The sequence below is a fragment of the Hemiscyllium ocellatum genome, chromosome 22 (genome assembly GCF_020745735.1).
Source record: "Hemiscyllium ocellatum isolate sHemOce1 chromosome 22, sHemOce1.pat.X.cur, whole genome shotgun sequence".
Taxonomy (NCBI): Eukaryota; Metazoa; Chordata; class Chondrichthyes; order Orectolobiformes; family Hemiscylliidae; genus Hemiscyllium; species Hemiscyllium ocellatum.
The window spans coordinates 43,341,658-43,358,274 of record NC_083422.1 but is presented as its reverse complement, the minus strand read 5'-3'; the positions used below and the strand labels follow the sequence as shown (position 1 = coordinate 43,358,274).

Here is a 16,617-nt window from a genome sequence, read left to right as displayed (position 1 = left end):
CAAGTACTGTGCTACTGGATAGGATCTTCGAGCCTGTTTGAATCAACATGATGAGCCCTTCGGGCAGTGTCTGTGATCTCCAGCATCTGCAGTCCTCACTTTCACCCTTCTGGCAGGGCCTATTCACTCAGACCGTCTCTCCCTTCGGACTGACTTGATCAGTAGCTGCATTGCTATTTAATAGAAACATAGAAATTAGGAGCAGGAGTAAGCTATTTGATTGTGTTCTGCTGCAAACTGAACTTGAAACTTGCATGAACCTTAAGGTTTAGTCAGTCACTGCGTAAACTCTGAATCAATCATTTGTGAAGAAGACTTGCTGTTAGTTATATGCTTACTGTTGTTGTTATGTCACCATAGTTTTACCAGACCATAGGGGCTGCTCTCATTAGAGAGAGAAGTGACTGGTTGTAATATAACCTGAGGGCCACCTGATCTCCAGGCGAGGGAAGAGGTTGAGAAGGAGAGTCCTTCATGGTAACCTCAAACTGGTGATGGGAATTGAACCCATGCTGTTGGTATCACATTGCTGTGTAAACTGACAATCCAGCCAACTGAGCTAAACCAATTCCCATGCTTACTATTGCAAGAGGACAAAAAGTCAATTAATGAGCAGCATGTGGCTGAACTCAATTTCATGATGGAGTGAATGAAGACATTAAGTGTGATTGCTTTACAATAACAATATGAAAAGGAAATTTTGATAAACCCACCATTAATCTTCATGTTTTTCAGATACAAACCATTTTTTCCATACCAAGTCCAAACAGTAGATGCAGCCAACTGCGATCTTTACATGCAAGACTTGAACTTTGTCGAAGGACGCCTAAAAGTTACAGTGGTTGAATGCAGCAGGTATGTAAGCGAGCTCTTTCTTGGATAAGAAGGAAAATATGTTTAATTATGTTAATCAGTGCCCAGCCCTTCAATAGGGAGGATATTCTTGTCAGTTTAATCGTGCGCTTTTTTGCCATTGTTTTTCATTTTTAAAAACTTCATAGGTGCTTATTGCTATTGGATAATGTTAAATGTCTTACGAGGCCTCTCCAGAGAGCAGTAAAGAGTCAATCACATTGTGTCTGCGGTTACATTCTTACGACCCGCAACATGTATGATTTTTAAATTAAAAGTCTGTAACATAAGACTCCAATAAAATAGTCTCATTCTTGTCTTTAAAGTGTTCTAAGAAATTAAGCGGATTGTGATCCATGTACACAACGCCTCCGACACATTGTTCGTGACATACACATCAAAATGTTGTAAGGCCAGTACCAAACTCTCTTTTTGATCATGGTCTATTTCCTTTGGTGGATGTTGATCTTTGGCAGTTCAATTCCATCCTTATCTTCCTGTTGGAGTACAGCTCCAACTCCAACGTCATCAAATGTTTGGTGTAGCTAAAACTGGTTTGGTGGTTAATATGTCTTTCAAATGGTTGAATGCCTCCTGGCATGGTTCTGTCCACCGAAACTTTGAAGAAGAACACAAAGTTAACGGTTAACAGGCCACTACACTGCTGAAGTTTGGAACAAACTTCCGATAGAATCCACTGAGTCCTAAGAATCGAAGCACCTCTTTGTTCCAAGTTGATTGTGGAAATTCCTTGATGGTCTTCATCTTTGCATTCCATGGGGGTCAACCTTCCATGAATGATGTTATGTCCCAAGAACATCTCTGCTTTTGCGAATTCAATTTTATTACCAGTTTTGCTTCTCGTTGTCGTTCAAAGAGCTCTGCCAATTGTACCATGTGATCTTTCCAGGACTTACTAAAGATCACTACATCATCCAAATAGACTGCACAGTTTGTTAACCCAGCCATAACTCTGTTCATGAGTCTTTGGAATGTGATGGGTGCATTCTTCATTCCCAAGGACATCACTTTAAACTAATACAGTCCATTTCTGGTTATAAGTGCAGAAATTTCTTTCGCCGCCTGTGATAAAGGTACCTGCCAGTAACCACGCATTAATCCAACATGGTGATGTAACTGGCTTGTCTGACTTTCTCGATACAGTCCTTCAATCTAGGAATTGGACTTGAGTGATTTTGTAACGGTGTTGACCTTCCGATAATCCATGCAGAATCATTGAGTCCCATCCAGTTTCAGAACTAAGACGATTGGCGAACTCCACTCGCTCTGGCTTGGTTTAATATATCCTCACTGAGCATGGCCTTTGTCTCCCTCTGGACCTATCTGCCTTTGAAAGAATTAAGCCCATAGGGGTGTTTATGTATCGGAGTAGTATTCCCTTAGTCTGCTTCATGTTCCAGTCTGCTTCATCTCCCCATCTGATTCTTATGTGTGTCTTTATACTGCAATAAAAAATCTTCCAACTGCGTTCTATGCTCCTGAGATGGATAGCTTACTAAGCTATCCCATTCCTCAAGGACGACTTCATTTTCTAATCTATTTTGAGGCACATCAAAATCCACATCATCTGGATTTGATTCCTCACTCTAACTAATACCTGTTTCTCCAGTTCTTTCTCTCTAGCATAATACGGTTTTGGCATGTTCACATGATATATCTGATACTTTTTTATCCTATCTGGCATCTTTGCTAAATAGTTCATCTGACTCAATCTTTTCTCAATTTGACAGGGACCACTAAACCTGGCTTTGAAGAGATTTCCTGTCACTGGTAACAGTACTAACGTGTCATCCCCTCAGGAAAACGTTCAAGTCTCAGAGCTTTTATCTGCCATCTGCTTCATTCTATACTATGCCCTCTTTAGGTGCTGTTTAGCTAATTCACCTACTCGATTTATTCTCTTCCCCACGTCTGAGTCTAAGTGTGAGATCTGTAGCTTTGGTCCTGTCAATTTTTCTTTAATTAATTTCAAAGGGCCTCTCACTTCATGACTGAATATTAAGTCAAAGGGAATGAACTGTGTAGATTCATTTGGGGCATCTCTAATGGCGAACAATACGAATGGGATACCTTTATCCCAATCATGCCATAGTCCTGACAGTTTGCTCTCAACATAGTCTCCAAGGTCTGATGCTACCTTTCTAAAACTCCCTGGGATTCAGGCCAGTGAGTCTCACTTCTGTTGTGGGCAAAGTCTTAGAGAGAATTGTAAGGGATAGGATTTATGAACATCTGGATAGGAATAATGCGATCAAGGATAGTCAGCATGGTTTTCTGAAGGGCAGGTCGTGCCTCACAAACCTTATTGAGTTCTTTGAGAAGGTGACCAAGGAAGTGGACGAGGGTAAAGCAGTAGATGTGGTGTATATGGATTTTAGCAAGGCATTCGATAAGGTACCCCATGGTAGGCTACTGCAAAAAGTACGGAGGTATGGCATTGAGGGTGCATTAGAGGTTTGGATTAGGAATTGGCTGGCTGGAAGGAGACAGAGGGTAGTAGTTGATGGTAAAGGTTCATCTTGGAGTGCAGTTACTAGCGGTGTTCCACAAGGATCTGTTTTGGGACCATTGCTGTTTGTCATTTTTATAAATGACCTGGAGGAGGGGCTTGAAGGCTGGGTGAGCAAGTTTGCGGATGATACGAAAGTCGGTGGAGTTGTGGACAGCAAAGAAGGATGTGGCAGGTTACAGCGGGATATAGATAAGTTGCAGAGCTGGGCAGAAAGGTGGCAAATGGAGTTCAATGTAGCTAAGTGTGAAGTCATTCACTTTGGTAGGAGTAACAAGAAGATGGATTACTGAGCTAATGGTAGGCTACTTGGTAGTGTGGATGAGCAGAGGGATCTCGGTGTCCATGTACACAGATCTCTGAAAGTTGCCACCCAGGTAAAAGTGCTGTGAGGAAGGCATATGGCGTACTGGGCTTTATTGGTAGAGGAATTGAGTTCCGGAGTCCTGAGGTCATGTTGCAGTTGTATAAGACTCTGGTGCAGCCTCATCTGGAGTATTGTGTGCAGTTTTGGTCGCCATACTATAGGAAGGATGTGGAGGCACTGGAACGGGTGCAGAGGAGGTTTACCAGGATGTTGCCTGGCATGGTAGGAAGATCGTATGAGGAAAGGCTGAGGCACTTGGGGCTGTTCTTATTGGAGAAAAGAAGGTTTAGGGGAGATTTGTTAGAGGTGTACAAGATGATTAGGGGTTTAGATAGGGTTGACAGTGAGAACCTTTTTCCGCGTATGGAGTCAGCTGTTACTAGGGAACACAGCTTTAAATTAAGGGGAGGTTGGTATAGGACAGATGTTAGGGGTAGATTCTTTACTCAGCGGGTTGAGAGTTCATGGAATGCCCTGCCAGTAGCAGTGGTGGACTGTCCCTCTTTATGGTCATTTAAGCGGGCATTGGATAAACATATGGAGGTTATTGGGCTAGTGTAGGTTAGGTAGGCTTCGGTCGGCGCAACATCGAGGGCCGAAGGGCCTGTACTGCGCTGTATTTTTCTATGTTCTATGTTCTAAATACTGGATTTAAAGTGCAGTATACCTAAGCTATTAATAACCTCCTTAAACCGCCTAGCAGTAAAATTTGACCCTTGATCTGACTGAATCTCTCTAGGTATTCCATACCACGTGAAGAAAGCTACCAATTCCTCTACCACCTTTTTTGCCTTGAGACTCCGTAATAGAATTGCATCTGGAAATTTGGTAGACAAATCCATTATGGTTAACAAGTATTGGTTCCCACTTTTTGTTCTTGGAAGGGGACCTACAGAATCAATTATAATGTGAAAGTTTCTTCAAATGAGGGAATTGGTAACAAAGGTGCTGGTTTTATTACTGCCTTGTCTTATCTACCATTTGGCACATATGACACGTACGGCAAAGGTTAACCACATCCTTGTGCATTCCAGGCCAACAAAAATGTTTTAGTACCTTAGCCTGAGTCTTTCATACCTCTAGGTGACCTCCTTCAGGTAGTTCATGTGCTATCCGTAACACCTCCTGTTTGTATGCTACTGGCAACACAATCTGGTGCACTTCAGCCCATTTCTCCTCAACAATAACCTGCCTTGGTCTCCATTTCTGTCTTGGGATTCTGTCTTTCAGATAATAATCCTTTGGAATATTCTCTGCCTCGTTTTTGGCGTACAAATCCACATATATACCTTTTAATTATCTTGTCTTGCTGTTGCAAGTATCTTTGCCTTTCAGGAGTAAACATTTCTGTCTGACTCTCTGCCTGTTCAGGTTTTTCCTGCACCATTATGTCAAACAGGGTATCCTCTAACAGAACTTCAACTCCTTCATCTTTTTCTTTACTTTTCACTTCGTGCTGTGACTTATGATAGTGGGATCTGGGTACCACACAGTCTGGGGAAATACCAGGATATTTCTGTTTTTACTTCTCAGATTCTTGGCCTTCCTTGGGCTTCTCCACAACAAGGCATGTCACTCATACCTTGGACCCTGCCAAATCATTCCCAAGAACTAACTGAATTCCTAGAACTGACACTCTGTCAATTGTTCCCACTGTAACTTCCCCAGTGTTGAGTTGGCATTCCAATCTGTCTTACATAGGGGAACATTACATTTCTGAACATCTATGGCACTCTCGGGTAACAGATCAGAAAGAGTACATATTTGCCCGTCTCTTAATATCAGCGACAGATTAGATCCTGTATCTCCCAAAATTTTAACTTCTTGTCCTTCCCCCTGTTCTTTCTGAGTAAACTTTAAACACAGAGGCATATTCTTTGCATAGATTAGGTACTAACTCCATACCCAGCCCCTGCCTAGGCTGTGCACTCTCCTGCATCTCCTTGGCTCTTCTTGGAGGTCTCCTCTACTAACTTCACTAATGCCACTGGCTTAACTTCTTTTATCACATCTTTTCCCACAGCACCTTTCTTTAATGATCAGCACTATGACTTTACTTGTCCCACTTTACCACAGTGGAAACACCTGCGATGTTTCACCTCCTTTCCATCCTCTTGAGGTTCTTTTTTATCCCATGGTAAATTCTTAGTCCTTGGTTTCGTAGTGTAGGATCTACCCTTCTCCTAACTTCTATCCCTCGCCGGATGAAATTCTGGCCTGAAGCTTGTCCTATGCATCAACATGTACTCATCTGCTAATTCTGCTGCCCTTCTCACTTCTTGAAATTCCATGTGAAATCTTACCTTCTCTGGAAGTGAGTTTTTAAACTCCTCCAGGAGAATAGTCTCTCCTAGAGCCTCAAAGGTCCTATCTATTTTCAAAACAAGCACCCATTGATCAAAATGACTGTTTAATTCTTTCGAGCTCAGCATAAGTTTGACCTGGTTCCTTCTTTGTGTTTCTGAACCCCTGTCTGTATGCTTTTGGTACCAATTCATAAGCACATAAAATAGTCTGTTTAACCTCTTCATAATCTCTTGACACCTCATCTGTCAGTGTTGCAAAAACCTCAGTAGCTCTGCCTACCAGTTTAGTCTGAACTAACGTTAACCATTAATCTCGGACCACTCCATCTGTCTAGCGAATTTTTCAAATGAAATAAAGAAGGTTTCAACATCTTTCTCGTCAAAATGTGGTGGAACTTTGACATGTTTATATGTATACACTAACTTCTCTTTTAATCTCCAACCTATTAACTTGACTTTGCTGACTAAGTCGCAACTTCTCAAGGAATATAATGGGTAAGGCAGACGAACTTTGGGCTTGGATTGGTGCATGGGAGTATGACGTTATTGCGATCTCTCAGATTTGGTTGAAGGAAGGGCAGATTTGCAACTAAATGTTCCAGGACATAGATGTTTCAGACAGGACAGGGAGGGAAGTAAAGAAGGGGGAGGAAGAGTTGCATTGCTGATCAGGGATGATATCATGGCTGTGCTAAAGGAGGACCCAATGGATGGCTTGAGCTGTGAGGAATTACAGGTAGAGCTGAGAAATAAGAAGGGTGCAGTTACATTTTTCGGGCTGTACTACAGGCCTCTCACAGTGAGCATGAGGTAGAAGAACAAATAGGTAAACAGATTATGGGAAAGTGTAGAGGCAACAGGGTGGTGGTGATGGGAGATTTTAATTTTCCGTACATTGACTGGGATACACTTAATGTCAGAGGTCTGGATGGGCAGAATTTGTAAGGAGCATCCAGGAATGTTTTCTAGAGCAATAGTTCAATAGTCCAACTAGGGAAGGGGCCATATTGGACCTGGTGTTGGGGAATGAACCAGGCCAGGTGGTAGAAGTTGCAGTGGGAGATTTCTCTGGGAACAGTGACCACAAACCTGTAAGCTTTAAAATACTTGTAGACAAAGATGAGAATGGTCCTAAGAGAACAGTACTAATCTGGGCCAATCTGAAAATGTGTTGCTGGAAAAGCGCAGCAGGTCAGGCAGCATCCAAGGAGCAGGCGAATCAATGTTTCGGGCATGAGCCCTTCTTCAGGAATTATTCCTGAAGAAGGGCTCATGCCCGAAACGTTGATTCTCCTGCTCCTTGGATGCTGCCTGACCTGCTGCGCTTTTCCAGCAACACATTTTCAGCTCTGATCTCCAGCATCTGCGGTCTTCACTTTCTCCTAATCTGGGCCAAGGCCAATTATATCCAAATTCGGGGAGCTGGGAAATGTGGCATGGGGTAGCTATTTGAAGGGAAGCCACACTTGATATGTGGCAGGCTTTCAAAGATAGTGCAGGATAGGCATGTCCCTTTGAAAACAAGGGATAGGAAAGGCAAGATGCATGAACTATGGATGGCAGGAGAAATTGTGCGACAAGCCAAAGAGGGAAAGGAGAGCATACAAAGAGTCCAGGCAGCTAAGAACAGAACAGGGTTTGGAAGAATATCTGGAGAATAGGACCAATCTTAAACGAGGAATCAAGTGGGCTAAAAAGGGCCCCTGAAGTAACTTTAGCGAGCAGAATTAAGGCGAATCCTAAGGCCTTTCATTTGTGTGTAAGAGGCAAGAGGGTAACTAGAGAAAGGATTTGTTCACTAAAGGATAAGGAAGGCAGGTTGTGTGTTGAACCTGAGAGAATGGCTAAGATTCTAAATGATTGCTTTGCATCAGTGTTAACTGAGGAGAGGGACATGACGAATGTTGAGATTCGAGATAGAAATTTGTTTACTCTGGATCACCTTGACATAAGGAGGGTGGATGTGTTGGGTAGGCTAGAGGATATTAAGATGAACAAATCCCCAGGACCGGATGGAATCTCTCCCAGGTCGCGGAGGGAGGCGAGAGAGGAAATAGCCGGGGCCCTGACAAATATCTTTGTAGCATCCTTAAACACACGTGAAGTGGTGGAGGACTGGAGAGTTGCTCATGTTGTCTCCCTGTTCAAGAAGGGTAGTAGGGATATTCCAGTTAACTACAGACCAATCAGCCTGATGTGAGTGGTGGGGAAGTTGCTGGAGAAGGTACTGAGAAATAGGATCTATTTATATTTGGAAGAGAATGGTTTTCAGTGGCATGGTTTTGTGTGGGGGAGATTGTGCCTTCCCAACTTCTTTGTGGAAGTGACCAAGTTAATAAATGAAGGAAGGGCTGTAGCTATCATATACATTGACTAGTAAGGTGTTTGATAAGGTTCCCCGTGGTAAACTAATAGAGAAAGTGAAGTCACATGATGTGCAGGGTGTTCTAGCTAGGTGGATAAAGAACTGGTTGAGCAACAGGAGACAGAGCATAGTAGTTGAAGGGAGTTTCTCGAAATGGAGAAAGGTGACCAGTGGTGTTCCACAGAGATCAGTGTTGGGGCCACTGTTATTTGAGATCTACATAAATGATCTGGAAGAGGATATTGGTGGTCTAATCAGTAAGTTTGCAGATGACACGAAGTTTGGTGGAGTAGCAGAATGCATAAGGGATTATCAAAGATTACGAGATAGACTGGAGAGTTGGGTGGAGAAGTGGCAGATGGAGTTCAATCTGGACAAATGTGAGGTGATGCATTTTGAAAGGTCTAATTCTAAAGCAAGCTATACTGTAAATGGAAGAGCCTTGGGAAAAGTTGCTGAGCAGAGAGATCTCGGATTTCAGGTCCATTGTACCCTGAAGGTGGCTGCACAGGTGGATAGAGTGGTCAAGAAGATGTATGGTATCCTTGCCTTCATCGGAAGGGGTATTGAGTGTAAGAGCTGGTAGGTCATGTTAAAATTGTACAAGACTTTGGTTCAGCTGCGTTTAGAATACCGAGTACAGTTCTAGTCACCACATTACCAAAAAGATGTGGACACTTTGGAGAGGGTGCAGAGAAGGTTTACAAGGATGTTGCCTGGTATAGAAGGTGCTAGCTCTGAAGAGAGGTTGAATAGGTTAGGCTTGTTTTCATCAGAAAAAAAAGAGATTGAGGGAGGACCTGATTGAGGTTTATAAAATCTTGAAGGGTATAGAGAAGGTGGATAGAGATAAGCTTTTTCCCCAGGGTGAGGGATTCAATAATGAGAGGTCACGTGTTCAAGGTGAGAGGAGAAAGGTTTAAGGGGGATACAAGTGTCTGGACAGATGCATGAGTCGATGGGGAGCAGAGGGGTACAGATCCTTAGGAATTGGGCGACAAGTTTGTACAGTGGATTTGGATCAGTACAGGCTTGGAGGGCTGCAGGGCCTGTAACTGGGCTGTCAATTTTCTTTGGTTTTTGTTCTCAAGTTAAAATTCTCTCTCCTTCTTTCTTTCTTTCTTTCTTTCTCTCTCCCTCTCTTTCTCTCTCTCTCTCTCTCTCTTTTCTGCCCCCCGCTCTTTCTCTCACACCCATTTCTCCTGTCTCTCTCCCTTTCTTCTCTCTTTGCTTAGCCAAGAATCCTCTCTCTTTTTCCTCTCTCTCTCTCTCTCTCTTTCTCTTTCCTTTCTCTCTCTTTCCTCTCTCGCTCCCCTCTCTCTCTTCCATTGTTTATCTTCTAACTCCATTTTCCTCAATTGTAATTTAAGTTTTTCTACCTCTATTGCCCTTGTCTGTTTCTCTGATACACCTAAATGTTGGAGTAATTCCTTTACAATTTCAGCTTTACTTTTGTCCTTGGTTAAACGCAAATCTAACTTACTTGCTAATTCTAAAAGTATGGCGTTTTTCTTTCCTTCTAAACTTTCCTGGCAAATTTGACAATCGTCTTCAAATCCCAGAACCTTTTTTTAGCAATTTTAAGAACAATTTCTCTCAGTTTTAATTTAGTCAATCTCAAGTCACTGAAATTAAACAAATTGTCTCACCTATGTTTTATTTAAAGATCTAAGACACTAACCTTCAAATGTTTAAATCTGCTGGGATGTTTTTGTACCCCCTAATCTATTCAAATCTGTCTAAGTCAGTTCAAATCCTGGACAATGAGCCACCAGACTGTTACGACACTGGGTAAACCCTCCTGCTTAATTTAAACCAGCAACACAGAAAAGACTTATCCCATGCAGTAATCTGTGAAAATTCGAGAGGCCAAGAACAAGTTAAAATAAAGGAAAAATCTTTATTTCTTAAATTAGAACAGTGAATTATTAACTAACAACTATTTACAACTCCTTCCCCTAATCTATCTTTTACCTTCCCCATCTACAATACTATTCTGATAAAACCCCCCAATTAAAATTTACCAAACTTCAACTTTTCAAAAACTGTCAATGTATTCAATTCAAACTTTTTTGGGGTATAATTTAAACTGATTGGCCTAATTCGGATCTGTTTTTTCATTTCCGTGCAACCAGCTAATCTAATCTTCGACCAAGTGTTACATTGTTACTTTATTGAGAACACTTGATGCAGTCCGTTAGTTCTGCTAGCTTTTAACTCTCTTAAAGGTACAGTATACCCACATCTTCATAACACTACTTTGCTTGAGGAGGTCTGAGTAATTTATTTATTTTATAGCTGTAATTTTGCTACAGGTTGCTCCTGTGTTAAAGGTTGTGTCACTGCACCACATGAACCAGATTATTCACTTGATTACGTCTCACCACACCACAACACCCCCCTCAGCAGCACTGACATCCATCAAACCCAGAAATGCTGTCAAGATTGATTCACAGAATTCAAAAGATAACATTAAGATAAATTGTATCCAGTTTGCAATACATGCAAGCTGACAGTTTATGACACAATTCTCTAAATCCAAATGACTTGGGCTGAATTTATAACTACAGATATACTATAGTAGTTTCATTTAAAGTTAGAACTGGAACACTAGTAATCTGACTAATCAGAGCTCTGATTAATGTTCTGGTGTGTGGAGTTGCCGGTGTTGGACTGGGTGGACAAGGACAGAAGTCACACGTCATCAGGTTATAGTTCAACAGGTTTAGTTGAAATCACAAACGTTCGGAGCGCTGCTCCTTCGTCAGGTGAAGTCTGTTGTGTTGTTAGTGCTGTTTGATTTCTAACTAGTGTTGTTAGTGCTGTTTGATATCTTTGTTTTCTCTATGTACACAGTTAAGTTTTGTTTTGTTTAAATATATGCATTTTTGTAACATATTTTGCCATTTAATTACTGAGTGTTCCATTTTCTTCTTTGAATGTTAAAAGACCCAAATGGGTTTGGAACATATCATACTTCTGTGTTCGGGTTTTAAAAATTATTTCTCAACACTTATTGAGCTTTTTGTCTTATAACATGCAATGTACGCCAACAGTTTCTATATTTCTTCCACTATGATTCTCTCTGCTAATGATGGCATGATGTCTTTTATTTGCTATTAACACATTGTACATGTGATTCATCCTTGGCCTCCTCTTTTGTGTGTCTTTACATTTCAAATAACTTGGATTCTTTTTCCCTTCATACCCACTATATGGTTACAGAATTTAAAGCATACTTAATCTGGGGTTAGGGACTGGATAGAGCTCCCTGAAGAGGGGACTCATTCTCTGTTTCACCAGTCAGTCAGTCTAGGGCCTAATTCCAGATTTACATTATACACATTTGACAAAGAGCATGACCAGGGAGCTTTCAAAAAGATTAGGAGAAAATGAAGTTAAATTTGCAAAGAACATAATTTAAGTTAGTAGGATATTTCATAAACATAAAGCAGGAAATTTGTGATATGGATAGAGTAAATAGGCAAAGTCTTCTCCTTGGGTCGGAGAGTCAGAACTAGAAGGCATAGGTTTAGGGTGAGAGGGGAAAGATAATAAAAGAGACCTAAGGGGCAACTTTTTCACACAGAGAGTGGTACATGTATGGAATAAGCTGCCAGAGGAAGTGGTGGAGGCTGGTACAATTGCAACATTTAAGAGGCATTTGGATGGGTATTTGAATAGGAAGGGTTTGGAAGGATATGGGCCGGGTGCTGGTCGTTGGGACTAGATTGGGTTGGGATATTTGGTTGGCATGGATGGGTTGTTCCGAAGGGTCTGTTTCCATGCTGTACATCTCTATGACTCTATGTCTCTAATTGGGTCAGGAGAAAATAGATGTTTACTAGCAGTGCAAAGTAATGTTTGTCAATGCACCCTTCGGGAAGTAATGCATTAAAGTGCTAAATATTGGTTTCATCGCTAAATGATTCCCAGAAGTTGTACTAAAGTTTAGCAGTCAGTTAATGCTTGGAGTACTGTTTTTGATGTGATAAAACCTAAACGGATATGTAGTAGGAATAGAACGAAGAACAAGGCGTCTGATTTTAGTTGTAAAACTGAAAAAATTCTAGAAGCTCAAGTCAATATAGTCTTGGACAGAATTTGGTTAATAAAGAGGTCCTTGTGAAGATACATAAAATGTTAAGTGGAATAGACCCAGTAAATCATTATATTATACTCTTCTGAACCACAAATGTGAGACTTGATTGAAAATAGTGAACATAATGCTGGCCTAAGTAAGGAATTCTTTCCAGAAATTGTAATAGCAGATTGTAATAATCTGCCAGATGGAACTGTGGAGCCAAGAATATTAAAGGTATTCGGAATAATTGGCTAATTGGAATATGAGGGGATTGATCCACTGACCCTTTTGGCTGTTTCTTTTGCTTTTACCTGATTTAACCAGAGTTGCCTAAACATTAGAATGTCAGCAAGTCAATTGTTTGATCAATTCCTGTTTTATTTTAAAAGTTCATACTTTTTAAAAAGTCAACATACAATATTCTGCTTTAAACTTATTTAGCTTGTGTATTTATCTTCTATCTCCTAAATTCAACAGATCATGTTTGCCCTACAGAAAAAGCAATTTATTTTGTCTGACTACGATGTTCATTCCTTTGTTTTTTTAAAAAGCATACAATAGAATGGCCAAAAAAAATCCTCCCTCCTGTTTCACAGTATTTACAGTTTGAAAACCTGAATAAACAAATTGTTTTATTACGTTTGTTAATGAATCCTTTGCTAATTATGAAAATAAGAATACTAATTTTTGTCTGTATTTTAAAACTGGTATATTTCCTTTTGGGCCTTCCCATGTACTTCATATGATAAACATGAGTCAAGCTTTTGCTCTCCTTTCTAACTCTAGCCAGCTGGTGCAGCTAACAGTGATGTCTGTAGGGGAAATCTCCACATCAGTCAAAGTGAGTGAGTCAAGAATTGAAGAGTGCTTAGTCTGAGGAAATCATGCTCTTGTGAGTGAATTAGGGAACTTTATTTTGAAATACTTCATTATCTCGACACTGCAAGCCTAACATAGTTCATTTTTACCACTGCTCTCTTCTCATCCCCTCCTACACACTGTATCGAGTTTGCCCTATATTATTTCATGTTGAATGATGAAGAGTTTCCTTATGTCAATAGATTTTGAGTGATCGAGAAACTGAAAATGTACTAGTGGTTTCTTAAGATCACTGAAATTGTATTATCATTTAATTTCCCCACAAGCTGTATGCAAACAAGCTATTGAATTATATTTCCATCAGTGCTTCTATTCTCTGAGTATAACTATGGGTTAAATGTACCTGGGTTGAATAGACTACAGATACGACGTCTCTTCTGTTCTCTAAACAGTGACAGATGTGAAAGTCTAGCTATTGCATCTGTCTCTGTAGTTAATCTGGAGGGAGACAAAGTCATCTGGAGAAATGTAAATGAAAATAACTAATTTCCCCTCTAGTAAAATATATCTTAGTTGCACTATTAATCTCAAATTCACTTGTATCACTAGAGCACTGCCGTAACCCATTTTGATTAAACAAGATTGCCTTTTAAAGTTGCAAATTACAGTGCATATTTAACAGGTTGAACAGTATTTTGCCTACGCAGTAAGTTATACTTTAGTTTTAGTACATTGCTGTGTAAGAAAACACTTTGCCCCAGAGAGAGGAGGTCATGGGTTAAGTCCTGTCTCCAGGAATAGTCGATAATTTTATTTCCATACTGAGGGAAGCCTGCATTCTGTGGAGTATTGTCCTCCAGTGGCAGTGTTAAACTAAAACTCAGTCTTACTCATTGAATGTCAAAGAGCCTGTGACACTGTGCAATGAATCATTCCCAGATCTTAGAATTTCTTTTTCAACCAACACAGCCCAAAATGAACAACTCACCTTAATTATGGGACTTTGTTGTGCATAAACTGGTTGACATTCTCCTATGCATTCCATCAAAATACCTGATTATGTGAAATGCTTCTGCATGTCCTAAGATGAAGTAGAATATAATTGTTGTTATGTGAAATGCTTCAGCATGTATTAAGATGAAGTAGAATATAATATAAACATTATCTTTCTTGAATACCCAGTATATAGTACACTCAGTTCAGGGCAATTGCACATAGTTTTCTTTGTACTCTAAATGTCCACAAGAGGACACCAGAAAGCATAAATCCAGTGATCAAGCAATAAAGCAAAAGCTATTCATGCATTTAAAAACAAATCCTCCTTGGTTGTTATGTGATGTTTTGTTTGTTGTTTATGTTTTCTTTCTGTTTCAAGATCTGTATTTATTTTACTTTAACCCACATGGTACCAGAGGAACTATGGGCAGCAAGACTGCTATTAGCACTAGTCAATTCCATTCTCTTTCTGACCACCCAGGTGGTATCCCACTTTTTCAGTTCTCCTTAAACATACTTTCCCGATCTTCTTTGGCACGTCCCTTTATCATCTTCCATCTGATAATGTCCATTCAACTTATGCAGTGACGGGCTGTACTTTCGAGAAGCAAAAATACATTCCCTATTTGGTATACATTTTCAAATCTGAACTGCTGTTAGTCTGATACTCGTTAGAGTCATAGGCATACAGCACAGAAACATACACTTTGGTCCAACTAGTCCATGCCAAAAATAATCTCAAACTAAACTAGTCCCACATGTCAGCTTCTGGCCCTTATCACTATAAATCTTTCCTAATCATGTGTGTGGCCATGTGTCTTTTAAATGTTGTAACTGTCTCTGTATCTGCCAGTTTCTAAGGAAGTTCATTCCACACACGAACCACCTCCCGTGTAAAATAATTTGCCCCTCGTGTCTATTTTAAATCTGTCCCCTCATGCATGCTAAATACCTTTTTAAACACCCTGTTTATATGTGACGCAAGCTTCAAAGTAGCTTGAATCCCTTGGTCCCTCTGTTATATAAACTTCCCAAGCCCTATTATTATTTGTACAAGTTCTGTCCCTGTATGTTGTACCCAAATGCAATACCTCGCATTTATACAAATTGAATCCATCTGCCATTTTTCAGCACATTGACCCATTTGATCAAGATCCCTTTGTAATCTTTAGAAAACCTCTTCACTGTATATTATGCCACCACTTTTGGTGTCATCTGCAAACTTACTAACCATGGCCATGGTCATGTCCATCTCATTCACCGCAATGCCTTGAGTAGATTGACTGGCACTAATCCTTACTCATGTTAATTTAAATTGCTGATAACAGGTGAAAACAATTCCCATGCAAGATCTTTGACAGAAGGAAGGCTCAATCTTGATAAACTGAATCGATTTGTTACACGGTACTTAAGTTATTTACACAATATATATCTTGTGGGTAGTCTCTTGTGAGATATCTGGATTTACCTAAGATGAAGTACACATTACTGTTAGTTGAATAGAACCAAAATCTAATACAACTGAAACCAAGCTGCCAACCAGTTTGCTCTTCCAAGAAACAGTTCTGACGGGTGAAGCTTATGTCATGTCAGTTAATCCCTTTTGCTGTGAGCTATCTCAGAAAACTGAGGCCAGACAGCAGTGTTATACACCTCTTATTTCATTAGCCTGATTAATATAATTGACTTCTTTCCTAATGCTTATTTTTTCTATAAATAAATTGCATTGAATATACAGCACAAAAATATGCTCTGAAGTCCACCTAGTCCATTCTAAAGTCCAAACGCCACATCATTCGTCTCTGTCGACCTCAATTTCATTTTCTGTTCCTTATCCTTTCAGGAACTCTTCAAGTTTCCTGTTGAAAACATCGAAGTTTTTTGCCTCAGCTACTACTTACAACAGAAACTTCCACATTTTGACCACTTTCTCAGGAAATACATTTCTCCTGTTTTCTCATTGAATTTATAGGTAACTATTTGGTATTTACGGCTTTTAGTTTTGCATTCTGCAAGCAAAAATATTATTGTTGACTCTGACCAACCCTTTCATAATTTTAATAGCTTCCATCCCATCATCACAGAGTCTTCCCCTCTACAGAAATGCTGATAGCTGTAGCACAATACTGACTTTGTGATAACTGTAATCTTTCAGTTCTGTTATCACGTTGTAAGTTTTTAAAATTCTTTTTCTGGTTCTACTGAATCTTGTTAACAGCATGGAGACCAGAATTGTACACGATATTCTGGATGCATCCTTACCAGAAGCCAGTGAAAATATCACAACATCATTATAGT

The 16,617-nt window shown here is 40.1% G+C and overlaps 1 protein-coding gene across 1 annotated transcript in view; it reads left to right on the top strand.

Annotated features, from left to right (window-relative positions):
• Positions 1 to 16,617, top strand: part of pdzd8 (PDZ domain containing 8) — a 189,490-nt gene that overhangs the window by 49,330 nt on the left and 123,543 nt on the right. The window contains exon 2 of the mRNA XM_060842128.1: positions 736 to 855. Coding sequence (XP_060698111.1) covers positions 736 to 855 — 120 coding nt within the window. The remainder of the gene's footprint in view (positions 1 to 735; positions 856 to 16,617) is intronic.